General features: G+C 43.6%; 1 protein-coding gene across 2 annotated transcripts in view; it reads left to right on the plus strand.

The window, feature by feature from the left end:
* Window positions 1–19,180, plus strand: part of NSF (N-ethylmaleimide sensitive factor, vesicle fusing ATPase) — a 137,750-nt gene that overhangs the window by 16,098 nt on the left and 102,472 nt on the right. Inside the window, exons 1-4 of one of the 2 annotated variants that reach the window (XM_040989298.1) lie at window positions 6,610–6,921; window positions 7,611–7,696; window positions 10,648–10,747; window positions 12,099–12,138. In XM_040989298.1, the coding sequence (XP_040845232.1) occupies window positions 7,614–7,696; window positions 10,648–10,747; window positions 12,099–12,138 (223 nt within the window). In that variant the 5' untranslated portion in view covers window positions 6,610–6,921; window positions 7,611–7,613. Of the gene's footprint in view, window positions 1–6,609; window positions 6,922–7,610; window positions 7,697–10,647; window positions 10,748–12,098; window positions 12,139–19,180 lie in introns of those variants that run through there. The other variant, XM_040989297.1, reaches the window with a different exon arrangement.

Consider the following 19,180-nt stretch of genomic DNA (forward strand, 5'->3'; position numbering starts at 1 on the left):
TTGTTTCTAATAACCAAGCAGCCCAAATGGTTATCAGCTGATGAAATAGTAAAATTTAGCCAGTCATGTGAAGAAGGGTTATATGCTACAATGGGATGATCTTAAAAGCCATTATGCTAAGGGAAAAGTGAGGCACAAAGATGACAAATTACACAATTTTATTTATATGAAATGTCTAGGATAGGTGAACACGTAGATACAGAAATTAAACTAGTGATTACCAGGGACAAGTGGCAGGAAGAATTGAGACTAACTGCTAATTAAAGTATAGACTTCTTTCTGAGGCTGATGTAACCGCTCTAGAATTAGGTAGTGCTGATGGTTGCACAATTTAGGGAGGGCGTTAAAAGCCACTCAAGTACATGTTTAAAGTGATGACTTTTTTGTTTCATGAAATACATTTCAAAAAGTGTTAAGAAAAAGTTAGCAGCGTTTATCACATAGGAGTGATAAACACACAGGAGTCAGAGCTTTGAGTCTTTGGGGGAAGCCAAGGGGCTCGACCAGCTCTAATGTGGGCAGTCTGAGACTCAAGACAAAGGAGGCACTCCACGAATTCCATGAACTTGGTTTTTCAAGGAGGGCAAGATTTCAGTAGATGAAAGGGATTCGGGCAAAAGGAACAGTAGGAGGAGCTGTGTACAGTTTGGAAGATGAAGTGCAGGGGCTGGGGTGGGATCCCGAGGTAGAGGATGAGTTTAAGGATAGATCCTGCATGGGTGGCTCTAAGTACCCTGCCAAGGCCGAATTGGAGGTCAGATTAGATCCTGAGGAGTCAGCTGGGCTATCGTAGCTTTTAGGGTGGAGATGATGGTAGCTGAACTAGGTTAGTGATGTGAGGATAGAAGGGAGGAATGAAGTGCAGGTGGCAGTGCAGAAACAGAATGACTAGGTCCTAGCCCTCCATTGTGTGTGTATGTGGTGGTGGGGAGGAGAGGATAGGTTCTAAGGGGTGGGTGATCCTGAGATTTTGAATATGAGTAAGTCACTTGAAAGGCTCTTGATGGTATTAGCACTTTTGGAAATGTGTTTTATGAATAAGCGTCATCATTTTAAACATGTACTTGAGTGGTTTTCAACACACTCCCTAATGTGCAGCTATCAAATTGTACAACAAGTCCATTCATGCACCCATATGGGATCCCAGTGCTCACAAGGTATTTAGCCACTGAGCTGTAGTGCGTGGGTCCCATTTGTAAGAAAATTCTAAGGATCTAGAGTGTTAAGAGGTTCTTCTTTGGGCTTGGCTTGGTGGCTTGATTAACTAATCCTCTTCTTCCAAGTGCCAGGATCCCCTATGGGCACCAGTCTGTGTCCCAGATGCCCACTTCCCTTCCAGTTCCCTGCTTGTGGCCTGGGAAAGCAGTAGAGGAAGGCTCAAAGCCTTGGGACCCTGCACCCACGTGGGAGACCTGGAAGAAGCTCCTGGCTTCTGGCTTCAGATCAGCTCAGCTCTTGTAATTGTAGCCATTTGGGGAGTGAACCAGTGGACAGGAAATCTTTCTCTCTGACTCTCCTTCTCTCTGCAAATCTGCTTTTCCAATTAAAAAGTAGATTAAAAAATGTTCATTTTTGTGAATAGTTACTGGTCTAAGCTGGAGATTGTTAAGGTTATCACTAAAATGAGAAATACATACATCTTTAACTTAGTGCTACCCCATCACTTTTAGTCCTGTGTGACTTCTCAATTTTAACAGAAATTGTAATTTTTTAAAAAAGATTTTATTTATTTTTATTGGAAATGCAGATATATAGTGAAGAGGAGAGACAGAGATCTTCTGTCCGATGGTTCACTCCCCAAGCGAGCACAACGCCTGGAGCTGAGCCAATCCAAAGCCAGGATCTTTCTGTGGGTCTCCCATGTGGGTGCAGTATCCCAAGGCTTTGGGCCATCCTCTGTTGTTTTCCCAGGCCACAAGCAGGGAGCTGGATGGGAAGCTGGGCTGCCGGCATTAGAACTAGTGACCATATGGGATCCTGGCGCTTTCAAGGTGAGGACTTTAACTGCTACACTATTGCGCTGGGCCCAACAGAATTGTATCTTAAACATTTAAAAATTTATTTGGGAGGCAGAGAGAGAGAAAGAACTGGAATTAGAAAACAGCAGGGTTTACAACCAGACACTCTTTGGTAAGATGTGGGGGTCCCAACAAATGATCAGTAAAGGCATTTGTAGCACAGAGGAGTTCCTTGGGCCGGCAGAGGGACGTTACTGCTGGCTTCCTTGCACAGCTCCAGGCCAGCACTAGCCAGTTAGTGACTGAACGCTGTGTGGCTATGAAATGCCGTTTTTCAGGAAATATTCTTGCGTAAGAAATAATCGTGAGACTTTATAGCTGAACTGGCCCTGAGGCAAGTTTGTGTTTTCTGTCCATCCCTTCCCCGTAGGGAGAAGCGCACAGCAGTTGAAGCTGCCAGAGGATGGGGGGCCTAGGACAGGGCAGCCAGAGGATGGGGGGCCTAGGACAGGGCAGCCAGAGGATGGGGGGCCTAGGACAGGGCAGCCAGAGGATGGGGGGCCTAGGACAGGGCAGCCAGAGGATGGGGGGCCTAGGACAGGGCAGCCAGAGGATGGGGGGCCTAGGACAGGGCAGCCAGAGGATGGGGGGCCTAGGACAGGGCAGCCAGAGGATGGGGGGCCTAGGACAGGGCAGCCAGAGGTGAAGGGCTCTTCTAATCACATCGTGTACTCTCTGCGTTATTATTATTTTTTTTTGCTCTGTTTATTTTGCTGTAAAATTATTTGATGAACATTATAAAGCGTGTCATTAGCCAGCTTTTTTTCTTTTTCTTTTTCTTCTTTTTTTTTTTTTTTAAGATTTGTTTAAAAGATATCTTCCATCCACTGGTTCATTCCCTAGATGGCTACAACAGCCAGGACTGGACCAAGCCAAAGCCAGAAGCCAGGACTCCCATCCGTGTCTCTCACATGGGTGCAGGGACCCAAGCACGTGGGCCATCTTCTGCTGTTTCCCAGGTGCATAGCAGAGGGCTGGATCGGAAGTGGAGCAGCTGGGATACAAACTGCTGCCCAAATGGGGTGCCAGCATCACAGGGGGTGGCTTAACCCACTGTCCCACAATGCCAATCCTTAAATAGTCCAGTGTTTGAAAGTGAACCTTTAAAGGTTTGCTATTTCAATTCTAAAATTGTGCAGTGTTGTCCAAAGGAGGCCTAGATAAGTCTCCCAGTTCTATTGATGATAAAAGCAAATTCTCATTCTGCTCTTTAAAGGCTCTCTAATAAGTAATGATATAATTACTTCCGTTAAACATTCATTAAGGTTTATGGAAATTTCTTCTCTCGGGCAGTAGTGTTTATAATTTTTGACATTTCAGATTGTTCTAATGAAGACATTTCTACAGCCTTCAGACAGTTTAGTGTTCCATGAATTTGAACAACTATGCTTGTATAAAACTTCATATCCCCTTTAGCTTTTCATTTCTTAACAACTGCATGGATGGGGCCTGGCGCAGTAGCGTAGTGGTTAAAGTCCTCGCCTTGCACGCTCCGGGATCCCATATGGGCACTGATTCTGATCATGGCAACCCCACTTCCCATCCAGCTCCTTGTTTGTGACCTAGGAATGCAGTTGAGGACAGCCCAAAGCTTTGGGACCCTGCACCCGTGTGGGAGACCTGAAGGAGGCTCCTGGCTCCTGGCTTTGGATTGGCACAGCCCCAGCCATTGCGACCGCTTGGGGAGTGAATCATCGGACAGAAGATCTTCCTCTCTGTCTCTCCTCTATGTATATCCGCCTTTCTAATAAAAATAAATCATAAAAAAAACCCTGCATGGCTGTAGTGATGGCTTTTATTATTGTTTCCTAGAGGCAAGGTTAGTGTTAGAGAAATTAAAGAATTTTCACTTGGTATTATCATGGTAAGTAGGTGGCCACTATTTATAGTGATTCTGTTGAAAAGTGTGATACCCTGCTTGGCTTACCATGAAAACACAGATGCTTCTCGCTTCTAGAAGGGAGGCCTTTTGCTCACAGCATCTGTTTTAGTTGGCCAGCCAGATGACTTCTGCAAATTTTTTTCACTTTTTTTTTTAAGTGCATTTAACAAGCAAGTTTGCAGATACAAAGGTTAGATTAGTGTTATGTAAATTTTTTTATTACTTCAGCTGTATCGATTCTGTGTAATTTTAATCTATTACATGATTTTAGTTAAATTTTGTAATTTTCTAAATAGTCTTGAAGTGATCATTCCTTGTGTACATCTTTGGATTGCTTATTCTAGAGCTGAATGACATTTGTATTGCTCTGCAAATGTATGTCTTCAATCAGTGTTTCCCGAGTACTCGCTTGCCAGGCCGTGCCCTGGCCTTGGGAGCTGTGGGCTTGAACAAAGGCGTGTCTCCTTCAACGAGAAGCTCATTGCCTCATGTGCAATGCAGACATGTAGCCTGACAGTGAAAGTGACGCTTCCGTTTGAAGTTTGTTATTTCAGTTTATTTGGGAAGAACAGAAATCCTGAATACTTGGCGATAAAAGTAGCATCTAAGGTGACAGCCCAAGTACGTGTTGACCAGACAAGGAACTATCTGGGGTTAACAGAGGACCTAAAAGGAAGAAGCTCACGGGTGAGAGAGAGTTAGAAGATGAGAAAATGAAGAAAGTTCATTATATGTTTGTCAGATGCCTGGTCAAGCTGTGACCTTTGGCAAAATGTTGTCAGATTCAGAAAGCAGACTTCAGTTCTTGGTTTTATTTGTGTCATGTTCTACATGAATGATTTCTCAATTTTGGATCATGAAGCACCAAAGTAACCCAATACATTCCAAATAGATTTACAAATGCCATACTAATAGTTAAAATACATAGTAAAACAAAAAATGAATGAAAGATGAGATGACGATGAAATGTATAATATTATATTGACAGTTTTTATTAATATAGAATGCAACGTTCAGATATCATTTTTTAAGTATTAGTGTACTATGTTGTGACAAAACTATTCAGAGAGCTGTTTCTAAATTCAGTTTATTTTTCTTTTAATGGCATTCAAAATCTGTATCAGAATTTGGCTGTACTTTCAAAATCATTCTTTTCCAAGCTTAATCATGTTATGAAAAAGTTTTATTGAAATGTAGCTAGTGACTTTCCATCTATTTGTTCTTACATATTAACATATTACTCAAATTGTATTATATATTTTGAAAAGATTTGCTTATTTGAAAGACAGGGAGGGAGGGAGGGAGGGAGAATCTTTCATTTACTGTTTTACTTCCCATTTGGCCTGAATGGCTAGGAGCCAAGATCTTTTTCTTTTTCTTTTTTTTTTTAAAGATTTATTTATTTTTATTGGAAAGTCACATTTACCGAGAGGAGAGACAGAGAGGAAGATCTTCCATCTGCTGGTTCACTCCTTAAGTGTCCACAGTGGCTGGAGCTGGGCGGATCTGAAGCAGGATCAGAAGTGGAGCAACCGGATGTGAACCAGTGTCCGTATGGGATACTGCATTGAAGGCAGTTTCCTTAACTGCTGTGTGGCAGTGCTAGTTCCTCTTGGTGTGAATTTTTGAAGACGAGGTAGATTATGAAGAATTCAGAAGGTGGTATTTTAAGGCAAAGTATACTTAGGTTGTGGTTTGCCTTTAGTGAAAATTGACGTAAAAGAAATATAGATAGAAATACCATAATTTTTTTGTACTCTAAATGATTATCTTGTAAATAAGAGTGCATATCCCAATTTAGAGACTGTTGCCCTAAGCAACTGGGATAATGACATGGAGACAGCCTTTGAGTTACGGTAAAAGCAGTGTAGCAAAAATTACTTATTTTGTTGTATAAATTTGAATTTGAGAGACAAAATTTCAGAATAATCAGCTCAGTCTTGAAGTCTGAAGAATGAGTACTTTAGTTATAAAGTGACAATGACGGTGATTGTCATAGCTCAAAAGAAAGCCTTAGGGAATGATGGAGACGTATGAGTCAAATACATTATACAGACAAATGTTTTGTTAGTAGCTGCTGACTAAAAAGGCTGTTAAGTTGCTAGTTTTGGGGCCGGCATTGTGGTATAACAGATAAAAGTGCTGCCTGCCACACTGGCATGCCAATGTGCAGGTGTGGATCCCGGCTGCTCCACCTCCTGTCCAATTTCCTGCTAATGGCCTAAGAAAAGCAGTGAAAGATGGTGCCAATATTTGGGCCACTGTGACCCATCTGGGAGACTTGTAAGAGGCTCCTGGCTCTTAGCTTCAGCCTGGCCAGATGCTGACCGCTCAGCCATCTGGGGAGTGAACCAGCAGATGGAAGATCTCACCCTGTCTCCTCTCTCTCTCCCTGACTTTCAACTAAATAAATGAAGAAATAAATAAATAAATAAATTTAAATGCTGTTTTCAAACTCCTTCTGGATGTGCATGTGTGTTCTTGAGTTATTTTTGCTGTGACACAGTTGTCCATTGATATCCATCGCCTCTCAGGCACCAAATCCCAGGGCGCCAAAGTCCCTCGTGATGCTGTGATTATGTAACCTAGCTATGTCATCGTGGCAACTTTAAGCCATTGCCACATTACTTGTAATACTAAATACAATGTAAATCCTCTATAAATGTTGTTACCTTTTATTGTGTAAGGAATGAATGCAAAAAATCTGTATATGATGAGTACACAGCTGTTTCAAATATTTTTCATCTGTAGTTGGTTTAATCCATGGATGCAGAAGCTGTGGATGGAGAGGCCGTCTACACTTGGAAGAAGTTCAAGCTCAGCCATATCTACTTAGGATCTCTTACAACAAAAAAACTTTTCCATAATATACCTTGTCGTATTTATTGAATTCATCACATGTGTACCAGCCACAAGTCTCTGAATGAGAATGAAAAGCAATTCAGATAAGCTTGAACAACAAGGAGTTTATTGGCCCATAGTGCTCAGAGCCGGCCCCAAGGACTGTGATTTGGTTGTCAGGTCCGTGTTTGCAGCTGTTAGAGTGTCTGTGCTTCTTGGTGAAGGTTTCGCAGTCCCCGAGGGCAGCATGTCTTCCTCTGTGTGGTGGTGTGGAAGGGAGAGCGTGTCTCCTCCAGCACCAATGGGAAGAGAACCCGAAGGGTGGGAGAGGAGTGTGTGTGCTTGCACCAGCTGTGATTGGCAGTTCCGCAAAGCCAAGGGGACTGGGAAGGAGCCACTTCCCATGGGAGGCTTTGTTATCACTGGGAGTTAATAGTGTTTGCAGTGATGAATAGTGGGCAATAGGGCATAAAATATTTCTTACGATATAAAATATGGGGCCTGGTGGCATGGCCTAGCGGCTAAAGTCCTCACCTTGAACGCACCAGGATCCCATATGGGCGCTGGTTCTAGTCCCAGCAGCTCCACTTCCCATCCAGCTCCCTGCTTGTGTCCTGTGAAGGCAGTCAAGGATGGCCCAAAGCTTTGGGACCCTGTACCCATGTGGGATACCCGGAAGAGGTTCCTGGTTCCTGGCAACCGGCTGTTGCGCTCACTTGGGGAGTAAATAATCGGATGGAAGATCTTCCTCTCCGTCTCTCCTCCTCTCTGTATATCTGACTTTGTAACAAAAATAATAAATAAAAATCTTTTTAAAAAAAGACATAAAATATGACCTAATTTGATTTCCTAATCATTGATCTCCTCAGAGCATGCAAGCTGCGAGATGTCCTACGGATGAATTGTCTTTAACCAACTGTGCAGTTGTGAATGAAAAGGATTTCCAGTCTGGCCAGTGAGTATCTGACTTCATTTTGTTCTAACTTGCTAAGTGGTATTTTAGAAATTCCTAAGATAATTAAAAAAATTTCTCTTCTTAAGTTGCAAGATAAAGATAAGAAGGAGTTATATATTTCATCTGGTACCCTGTTAAATTTTGATAATTACAGTGGTTTTAGAACTATACATACCTCTATGGAAATGTATCATAAAATAATAATTAAAAAATGAAAATGAAAACTATACATACCTTTCTAGATACAGCTTGTTATTCTGTATTGATTTTCTTCTTTTTTAAAATAAGATTTATTTTTATTGGAAAGGCAGATTGTAGAGAGGAGAGAAAGATGCTTCATTCATTGGTTCACTCCCCAAGTGGCCACAGCAGCCAGAGCTGAGCCAGTCTGAAGCCAGGAGCTTCTGCTAGGTCTCCCATGCTGGTGCAGGGCCCCAGTGCTTTGGGCCGTCCTCCATTGCTTTCCCAAGACACAGGCAGGGAGCTGGAAGGGAAGTGGAGCTGCCAGAACATAAACTGGGACATGAACTGGACATGAACATGGGCATGAACTGGTGACCACTTGGGATCCCGGTGCATACAAGGCAAGGATTTAGCTACTAGGCTACCGTGCTGGACCCTCTGTATTGATTTCCTTAGCAGAACTGTGTTCGTACTGATGGTGAGAATCACACATGGCGTCTTGCCAGCTGTTTAGTTCTGGAGTCTGAGTTTGGATCCTGGCTTGGGTTGCCATGAGTAGGTTATCTTCCATCTCTGTGCCTGAATGTCTTAGTGTGTATAAAGGAAGTGATGTTAAGTTAGATAATAAAAGCACGGTGCCCAACACGTGAATGAGCCCTCCATAAGTATTAGGGTAACCTCAGGGACGTGGTGGCTGGAGGACGCGCAACAATTGACTCGATCTTTTTTTAAAGATTTATTTATTTTTATTACAAAGTCAGATATACAGAGAGGAAGATCTTCCCTCTGCTGGTTTATTCCCCAAGTGGCTGCAATGGCCTGAGCTGAGCTGATGCAGGAGCCTCTTCCAGGTCTCCCACGTGGGTGCAGAGTCCCAAGGCTTTGAGCCGTCCTCCACTGCTTTCCCAGGCCACAAGCAGGGATCTGGAAGGGAAGTGGAGCATCCAGTATACAAATCGGTGCCTAAATGGGATCCTGACACATGCAAGTCGAGGACTTTAGCCACTGGGCTACTGTGCTAGGCCCCATCATGATCTATTTTAACTGCTTCACACCATTTCCTGCCAAAGCTTGCAAGTCCTTGGTACTTGAGTGCCGTCACAGGCTTCTGAGTTTTGGTATCACAAGTAGGTATAGGAAGTAAGCAGTGACCAGGCAGAATTTTAACTGTGTTCTTTCTTGTTTGTTTAAAGCTGTTGGGAAAAGCATGAGTCTCACTGAGTTAGATTTGCCCATCATGGAGCCTGGTGCTGTAGCCTAGTGGCTAAAGTCCTTTCATGGATTGCATATGAGCACTGGTTCAATTCCTGGCTGTTCCACTTCCATCCAGTTCCCTGCTTATGGCTTGGGAAAGCAATGGAGGATGCCCGTGCACCCCCGTGGGAGATCTGGAGGAGGCTTCAGCCATTGTGGCCACTTGGGGCGTGGATCAGCAGACGGAGGAGCTTTCTCTCTGTATCTCCTCTCTGTATATCTGACTTTCCAGTAAAAATGAATGAATCTTTAAAAAAATAATCCAGGAGAGGAAATTTATAGTTTTTACCCAATATTGAGAACCCTACATCGCTGGTTTAGCTTTACTTAAAACTAAAGTGTAATAAAGTTGAAATTTTAGCTGGTATGTCATCTGTTGAGCTTGGCTGCATTCCACCTGATTTTTGCTTGGCCCAGGGTTATCCATATGTCCCCCAAACCAGTTTGAACTGATGACAGTTTATTTGAAGATTTATTTTATTTATTCGTAAGACAGAATGGCAGAGAGAGGAAATCACAGATATTCTGTTCTTTACTCCGCAGATGGCTGCACCGGCCAGGACTGCGGCTGGGTCATGCCAAAGCCAGGGGCCCGAAACTCCATCTGGGTTTCCCACTTGGGTGGCAGGAGCCCAGGTGCTTGACTGCTCTTGCTGCTTTCCCAGGCCGTTAGCCAGGAGCTGGATAGAAGCAGAGCATCCAGAGTGCAAACTGGCACTCAAATATGAGACATGGGCTTTGCAGGCGACCGCTGAACTCACTGTGCCACAACACCAGCCCCTGGAATACGAAGATTTATTTATTTGAAATGCAGAGTTACAAAGAGAGTGAGAGAAAGGCAGGGAGGAAGGGAGGGAAGAAGAGGGAAAGAGAACTGATCGCTGTCTTGCAAAGGCCAGAGCAGAGCCAGGCTGAAGCCGGGAACTTCTTCCAGGTCTCCCACGTGGGTGAGGGGCCCAAGCACTTGAGCCATCTCCCATGGTTTCCTAGGTTCCTTGACAGGGAACTGGATTAGGAAGAGGAACAGCCGGGATGCAAACTGGTACCCGTATGGGATGCAGATATTGCCGGTGGCTGCTTTCTTTGCTGTGCCACAATACCAGCCCATCCCTTTACATTTTTTTAAAAAAAATATTTTATTGATGAGATAGAAATCTGCTGGTTTCCTTTCTAAATGCCTGCAATGGCCAGGGCCCTGGTGGTGGGGCCAAAACCAAGATCTGAGAACAGCCCAGGTCTCCCCTGTGGCTGACAAGAGCTCAGCTGCTTGAGCTGCTGTCTTCCGAGGCCAGCGTTGGTAGAGAGCAGAGCTGGGATTTGAACCTCGGTACCCAAGGGTGGGACCGTAAGTAAATAACCCCTCGACTGACAGCTTTTGGAAGCTAATTCTGTGCTGCTGTTTTTGCTAGTCTCCCATATGAATCCGCATTGCCGCCTGGTACCCCTCAGATGGCGGCTTGGAGGGGAACACGTTGGAAATGCTGCTCTCCTTTCCTTGTGCGGTTGTCTTTCAGGCACGTGGTTGTGAGGACCTCCCCCAATCACAGGTTCACGTTCACCCTGAGGACCCACCCGTCCGTGGTGCCTGGGAGCATCGCCTTCAGCTTACCTCAGGTAACGTGGACGCTCGCTTTTCTCTTCAGCTCCTCAGAGTCATAGAAGAATCGCTTCATTTCAAGCAAACGTCAGTCTGTAACAGACTGGATTCACATTAAACAAAATATGTAAATATCTATCACGTAAGGAATTTTTACTTTAGCTGCCTTTTATTGTCTCGAGCTTTTTCTGATTTTGAAAAATCGTCTAGTAACATCAGTCAGCAAGCAGCTAAAGGATCACGTTGTTTTGATGTTAACTACTAGGATAGCGTAAAAGTTATAAAAGTGATACTTGATTTATAAAATTGGCATGTGGTAATAGTGATTTTACAGTGTGCTGGTATCAGACCAAAGAAGGAAAGGTGTAATTGTCCTGCCTCGCTGGACTCCTGTAATAACAGGAATGATTATGATTACAACTTGAGCTGTTGGAAGATCCTATGGAATCTGTAGAACTAGACGGCCTCATGCTGTGCCTCTCACAGAGCACGTGAGACGGGAGTACCACAGATCCTGGTCTACAGCCTTTTCTCCCTTACCATCCTCCCGCTTGCTGACTCCATGGTCCTGCACATTTGCAAATCCCCTGCCTACTTCTGCTATGCCAATAAACAGTGCCATGTAGGCAAAAAAAAAAATTATTTTCAGCCAAAAATTATTTCATTTTTCTCACTGTTCTTTGGAGTGTTGGCACTAATCGCTCATTTTGAATGCATACCAAGCTAACCTAGAATGCCCGCCCATGGTCTGGCCTGCCTTGCTGTTGTAACGAGGCAGGATGGGGGAAAGCTAAACTGGTTGTAAATGCCTTCAGCTCCCTAAGCCAGCACAAGTGGAGCTGTCAGGATCATCTCATGGCTGAGTCCTTGCTTAGATTCTGACCTGATAAAGCTTGCTCTGAAAAGGTGGGTTTTGTGTATTTGGGGGTCTGTGTTGGTTAGGGGGCGGGTGTTGGTATGTGTTAGGCTCCTAGGACTGTTACAAAGAAGTGAGGGAGAGAAGGCAGAGTTCTCTGAAATCAGCTTCTGGAAGTATGAGGGAGAATTTATTGTGTTCTGCATCTGGATCCATCCCCCCCACTCTGACTTTTTTTTTTCTCTCTCTCCCTCTGACTTTCAAATGAAATGCAATCACAATGTTTTTCAATACAGTCACTTGCACAGGTGCTAGGTACTAAGACTTCAGCATATTTTTGGAGGGGGATACAATTCAACACATTACAGCATATCATGCTTTGTTCTTAGAGCATGCTCATTCTAAGTGGAAGTTAGAAATGTATAGAAATTTCTTTCTTTTTTTTTTTTAAATCTGTTTCTCTAACTTTGATTGATTGTTTTTCAATGTCCTCTTCTCCTCTTATTTCACAGCGAAAATGGGCTGGACTTTCTATTGGCCAAGAAATAGAAGGTAAGTGTGTTTTCTTAGTCACCAGAGGTCGTTTTTCTGTTTGATGTTCTCAGTCATTAAGAGCTATACAATTTTCTGAAACCAATCGTCAGTCGGTAAATGTTCATTTCTATTCGGAGTACTGCTCAGTCTCTGGAAATGGAGAGGAAAGAGTCTCTCGTCTGTATCTGCCTTTTTCTCGACATGTGATGAGGCATCATCCCGCTTTAGGGAACATAAGAGAACCAACTTACGACTTCAGTAAGACTGTGAAGCTAATTGTGGATAATAAGTGCACAAAGTAATAAGTAGATTAAACTCTATCTGGTTCATTGTGTTAGGAGTTATACTTTGATATTAGGATGGCATCCACTGCTTTCTCGTTTTTAATTTGCTAAGTATATTTTTGTCCATCTGTTTCTGTTTAGCCTTTTTGAACTAGCAGGCTTCAAATGTATCTTTTTTATATAGCATAGAGTTGAGTTTGGCACTATGAGATAATTTGAAAATCTTTTCCTTTTTACTACATTGGTTAAGCCATCATTTACTATATGACCAATTTCAGTTCTGCCACTTTAATTATATTTCTGTAAGATGTGTGTCTTTGCCATTTAGAAATTTCTTTTGATATTTGACGATGTGTGTTTGTTTTAGTGATCACTGTTGGATTTATACCTCCCCGCACATCCTTTGAATCAGGTGCCTGTTGGTTCTGAATCTTGTCTACAGCCTGCCTGAGCACTCTGTCACGATACTGTTCTCTTTCTCCTCTCACTCCGTCAGTTGCTTCCTTTCTACTGTGAAACCATGCGGTTTTGACCTGCTCTTCTTCCACGTGTGACCCTACATTGGTTTTACTCTTTAACACTACAGTTACAGCTCTCAAATAACCGAGAGCCATCCTTCTGGCTTCAGCCTGGCTGCAGAACATCTGCTCTGCGTCTGGCTTCTTCCAGGAAGCACGTGTGTGTCCAGTGCTCCCTGATTCTTGCACGTGTGCACTGTTCCTGGATCCAGTATTTGAGGGATTGCTTGACAGGATATGAAACTAATACAATTTTTTTCTTGAATTTCTTGAAAATGCTGTGTCCCATGTTTTGTCTGGCTTAAAAAAAAAGTCGAAAGGCAGAGTGACAGAGTGATATCTTCTAGTTCACTCTCCGAAGGGCTGCAACAGCTGGGACTGCGCCAGGCTGAAGCCAGCAGCAAGGAGTCCATCCAGGACTTCACAGTGCTGGCAAACGCAAGTACTCCAGCCGTCATGCACTGTCTCCCAGGTGCGTTTGCAGGAGGCTGGATCCAGAAGTGTGGAGTAGCCAGGACTCAAACCCGGCACTTGGATCAGGGATGTGGGTGTCCCAGGCTGCCGCTTAGCCCACTGCACCCAGTGCCTCACCCCACCCACTATCTTGCTTTGTATAATTATCTTGAAGAATCTAATGCCTGTCTCACTTTCTCACTTTCGGACTTTTGTAAATAATTTGATTTTTCTACTTGGGAGTGCTGAGGTTTTTCTCTCTTTAAAGTCCAGGAACTTAGAGCATTGGTTTGGTTTTTTTTTTTTTTTTGGGATTTTGTCATTCTGGGTCGATTTTCTCTAGCATCCAGGGTTTCCATTTATTATGTGGACTTAAGGTTTTTTTCTTCTGGAAAACTTTCTTAGAGTATTTTTTTTTTTAAAAAAGATTTGTTTATTTATTTAAAAGACAAAACAACACACAGAGAATCTTCCATCTGCTGATTCACTCTCTAAAGGCCAAGGCTGGTCCGTGCTGAAGCTCCTTCTGTCGAGGTTTTCCATCTCTCTTGGGGGTGATAGGGGGCCGAGGGTTCTCCCCTGCTTTCCAGGTGTGTGCGTGGGGAGCTGGATCAGAAGTGAGACAGAGGGACTCACCCCGGCACTCGGACACGGGATCCTGGCATCACGAGCGTGACTTGACCTGCTTAACTTCTCAGGAGTCCACATTTATGTATCTGGACCTTCTTCACCTGTCTTCCATTTTGGCCACATTATCTCTGATATCTTCAATTTCTTTATCTCACCCTTGCTGTTTTCGTAGTTTTCCTTTCTTTATTGTCTCTTAGTAAATATTCATTCAAATCTATTTTCCTTTGAGCATATGTAATTTATTCATCATTTTTGAAAATTTTTTGTCTTTTTGTCATTTCTTTCTTTAGTTCCATAAGCTATTATTTTGTTTTATTCATGTATTTAGTTTTTTATTGGAAAGGCAGATTTATAGAGAAGAAGAAATAGAGAGAAGATCTTCCATTTGCTGGTTTGCTACCCAAATGGGTGTGATAGCCAGAGCTGAACCAATCCAAAGCCAGGAGCCAGGTCTGCCATGTGGGTGTAGGGTCCCCAAGGCTTTGAGTGGGCCATCCTCTGCTGCTTTCCCAGGCCGGAGGGGAGCTGGATGGGACAGGAACCAGCGCCCATGTGGGATCATGGCGCTTACCAGGGGAAGATTAGCCAATTCAGCCGTTAACGATGGCCCCCATTGCAATTCTTTATTTCTGACTTTTTAATATGACTTTAGGTGTTTTATAATTTATATATACCTGTGAAGAATAATTTCATTTGAAGTATGACAGACTTTTTTTTTCTGTTTCATGATTTATCATTTTGGGGAAGACGCTTCAGCTGAAATCTGCAATATATTGTGTTTTCTTTTTTTCTATCATTTTATTTTTTCCATTCTTCATGAATTTGTAGCTAAGACTGCCGGTCTGAGGGCATCCCTGTAGAGACTAGTGGCTTCTTCAGTGGACAGGACTGATGAGGTGCAGGGAAGGGGCACAGGGAGCGTCCGGCTTCTTCTCCCCTGCCTCCACTTGGGCCTTTACTTTCCTGTCTGCCTACCTCCCTTCATTGCCACTTGAAGGGCACCACCACTTCTCTGCTTGGCAGATTCCTACCAGTCTGGTGTTGTCCTCTAGTCCTGTTTTTACCTTACTCAGGCACTGTAAATTGCCAAGTTTATAACCCATGCTTAGTATTTTGTCACTTGATTTTGTTTTGGACTTTCTCTTTTTGGGGGTACTTTCTCTTTTAGTCTGTATTTTGTTTATGTATAACTCTCCCCTCTTCTTTTTTATTTGTTTATTTAACGAAAGAGTTAGAGGGGGCCCAGCATAGTAGCCTAGAGGCTAAATCATTACCTTGTATGTGCCAGGATCCCGTATGGGCACCAGCTCATGTCCCAGGTGCTCTACTTCCTTTCCAGCTCCTTGCTTGTGATCTGGAAATAAGTTGAGGATGGCCCAAAGCCTTGGAACCCTACACCCATGTGGGAGACCCAGAAGAGGTTTCTGGTTCCTGGCTTCAGATTGGCTCAGCTCCAGTCATTGCAGGGACTGAGAGAGTGAACCAGTGGGCAAAGGATTTTTCTGTCTCTCCTTCTCTCAGTAAATCTGCCTTTCCAATAGAAATAAATAGATCTTCAAAAAGAAAAAAAGGGGATGGTTAGGGAATGAGGAGTGAGGAGAGTTCTCCTATCACTCTGCGGATGGCTGCAACAGCCTAGGCTGAAGTCAGGAGCCAGGAGCTTGATCCAGGTCTCCCACATGGCGACAGCTGTCCATGTACTTGGTGGTGTTCTGCTGCTTTTGCCAGTCCGTGAGCAGGGAGCTGGGCCACTGCAGCATGTTGGGTCAGTCTTTGGTGCCGCCTAGTAGGATGGGTCCTGGATCTATGTGAACATATTTTGGTTTGATGCCATGTTCCACAGATGGCGGGGAGCTCCCCTCCCCACTGCCAGGCTTCTCAGGAACCTGGAAAGGGGAGGGGTTATTTGAAACACCCCCTTGGCCCAGGAGAGGGGAAATGCATGCTGGGGACGGAATCATTTGACTGACAGGCAGATAGAATTACATAGGGCATGGGTGTATCTTCCAACTCACAACCCTAAGCTAGCTACCTATCTGTGCCATTTCATTCCTCGTTCAGAGATGTCTTAAGGATTGCTGAAGGATGCAGGGTTAGATCTTCTGAAACCACTTCCTGCTAATTAGGGATGCAGGCCTTGTCCATCCCAAATTCAGCAATCTCTTTCTATCTCATTTGATGAATGCGTAAGGTTTCTACTCAGTGCCAATGGCTGTGTCCCTGCATGGTGTTCATTACCCAGCTCTGCCTGCCTAACTCCGTGCCCTAGGCCACATGTCCTGTCCCTGCCAGGCTGGGTGACCACTCTGCCAAGGGAAAGAAAGAAAGAAGGGGGAAGAAGGGCTCCTTCTCTTTTTCCTACAGTGAAAGCTTTGCTTAATTTTGGTGCGTCTTTCTGTATTTTCAAGTGATTTAAGTTTTATGTTTTCTATTTCTTAATAAGGTAAGAAGTATAGGCTACATAGCAACATTATCTGTTCCCCTTGCCAACTGCTTGAGGTTTTATGAATATGTGTTGGTATTTTCAGATTTGGTGTCTTCTAGACAGAATGTGTTTGAAAAACTGCAAAGGTCTTATAGCTTTAACATGGCTGAAAGTCAACAGTTGCTTAAAGCAGCTCTAGGAGCACAGGCCCAGGCTGGTCTGTACAGTGGTAGAGAGGTGAGAACAGAGACGTTGGCAACGTGGCTGACCATGTCCCACTCATCATTTAAGGATATGACAATTTACAGTCATTTTTCTGAGAGAGAATGGAGGCAATGAGTTTATCTTTAATTGGCTCTTTTTCTTTGTAGATGTAGGATGAGGGATAGAATTTGATTGAAGGTGAAAAGGAGATTACTTTAGGTATGGGTAGCTGGTAGAGAGGGTTATATGATTAGTCCTTTCCAAACTCAACCTAAGGAGGCTGATTTTTTTTTTTTTTAATTTCCAGTGTCTTTTTTTAGGGGGTCAGATGCACAGATCTGTGTTTTTAGCAGTCGCATTTTGGGAAACGCTGACATAAGTGATTCCCTTAACGCTCTCACCTCCTCACGTGAAGCACAGCGAGAAGCTGAGACACTGGAGAAATTTAATTAACGTGTGAAACCAGAGTGCCCAGTCTGCAGGTGGTGGCACAGCTAGCAATGGACTCCTGTTACTTCGAATGGGAAAATGAAGTTGTCTAACTTTGGTTTCTTTTCTTTAAAAAAAAATTATTTATTTGATAGACAAGGAGATAAAATCTTGCCTCCAATGCTTCATCCTCCAGATGGTCTCAGCAGCTGGAACTGGACCCATCGAGGCCAGGAGCTTCTTCCAGTTCTCCCACGTGGGTGCAAAGGTCCAAGTTTTCAGGCCATCCTCTGCTTCTTTTTCCAGGCACATTAACAGGGAGCTGCATTGGAAATGGAGCCACTGGAACTCAAACCAGTGCCCATGTGGGGCTCTGGACTGCAGGCAGTGGCTTTATTTTCTGTGCCACGACACTGACCCCTATAACTTCCATTTCTAATTTCCTTAAACTTTTTCTTCTAAATATAAGATTAAGAGTGAGTTTAGGTGGAAATCCCAGTCTATATGAAATTGTACCACAAAATTCAAACTAAAAATTTAACAAAAAAAAAAGAGTGAGTTTCAATTTAACTTTCAATGAAGCTGTTTTTTATTGTGAAAATTATGGAAACTCATTTACATTTTAAAAATTTATTTACTTGAGAGAGAGCTGGTTTTGTCAACACAGCCCACAGTAGCAGAACTGGGTTGGGCCAGAACTGGGAGCTGGGAACTAAATCCACATCTTCTGTGTGGGTGACAAGAACCCAAAGGAGCTTTTCGTTGCTGCCTCTTGGGTTCTGTTTTTTTAGCAGGAAGCTGGAGTCAGGAGCCAGAGCTGAGAATTGAACCCAGGTCCTCTGAAGTGGGATGCGAGTGACATAATCTCCAAGCTAAATGCCCCCTTCTCCAAAGGTGTACATTTCAATGAGTTGAGAAGCGTGTTTTATGACTTGAGGGAGGAGTGCTTAAGGATTCTGGAATGGGAGTTCTCTATGTAAGCATTCAGGATTTGCAGTCTGGGGACCAAGCATGGTGCTGGCCATGGTGCTGCCCGTGCCTCTGTCCATGGTATTGTCCACAGCATCTGGAGCTACTACAGAAGCTTAGGTCTCTATCTGGTACATTAACCTGAAATTAAAATGTACTTGAAAAATGCAGTTAGTAATGAAGACATTTTAATAGACTTATTCAAATTTCTCAAAATGATGTATGTATATTCAATTATACACAGTATCAACTTTGACATGGCGTTGTTTTTGAGTCTTGAATGTGCAGAATAGTGTCATACCGCACACATATTTGTAAAATATATTCTCTCAGTATTTCATTTTCATAGACTACCTATCTTTGTTAAAAATGCAGCAGCAGTTTTTTACTTATAAAATTGCTGCACTGTGTCCTACTTTGGGAGCATACTACTCCTGTTCACTATTTCGCACGGCATTGTCAGTGTTTGGATATTGTGAATAATGCTTCAGTGCGCCTCCTTGTGGCTCTTGCAGGGAAATGCTCAGGCACCTGGAAGTTATAGCCACCTGAAGTGTACTCACCCTAACATGACTGTTTCAGAGCGTGAATATTTTCCAGTGTAGGGAGACAGCTAACTGTCCTCCCTGTGAGATTTACTCAGCACATAGCCTGTACTTTCAAGAAGCAAGAGACTGCCCAGAGTTAGAGACCTGGGAGTATTCTGAAACCAGCAACCACAATGGGAATGTAGTCCTTGATCTGCAGTGTGTGTTCCATCTCTTAAAATGTGTGTGTCTGCCTGTAGGATAACATATCAAAACATAAAGATTCAAAGAATTGACAGGAAATCTTGTATGTGTTTAGTTCACGTGACTCTAAGAAATATGTTTAGAATAGAGTGTGAAGGAAGTGTAGGGACATCTGGGCCACTTTTCCTGATTCCTTGACACAATAAATCAAGGCACTGAGAGCTTAAATCCCTCTGAGGATAACCTGGTTCCATGCAGGCTGCTGGGGTCTGCACGGCAGACGCTGGTCATGTGAGGAGGCGGAAGGCCACCCTGCAGGGCCGCCTGGGCTTCGCCCGGGGCCGTCTGCTGGCCTCAGGAAGCCCAGAAGCATCAGACTAGTTGCTGAAAGCAAGTGTGGACAACTGACCTTTTTTT

The sequence above is a fragment of the Ochotona curzoniae genome, unplaced genomic scaffold (genome assembly GCF_017591425.1).
Source record: "Ochotona curzoniae isolate NIBS_2020 unplaced genomic scaffold, NIBS_Ocur_1.0 contig_520, whole genome shotgun sequence".
Classification (NCBI taxonomy): Eukaryota; Metazoa; Chordata; class Mammalia; order Lagomorpha; family Ochotonidae; genus Ochotona; species Ochotona curzoniae.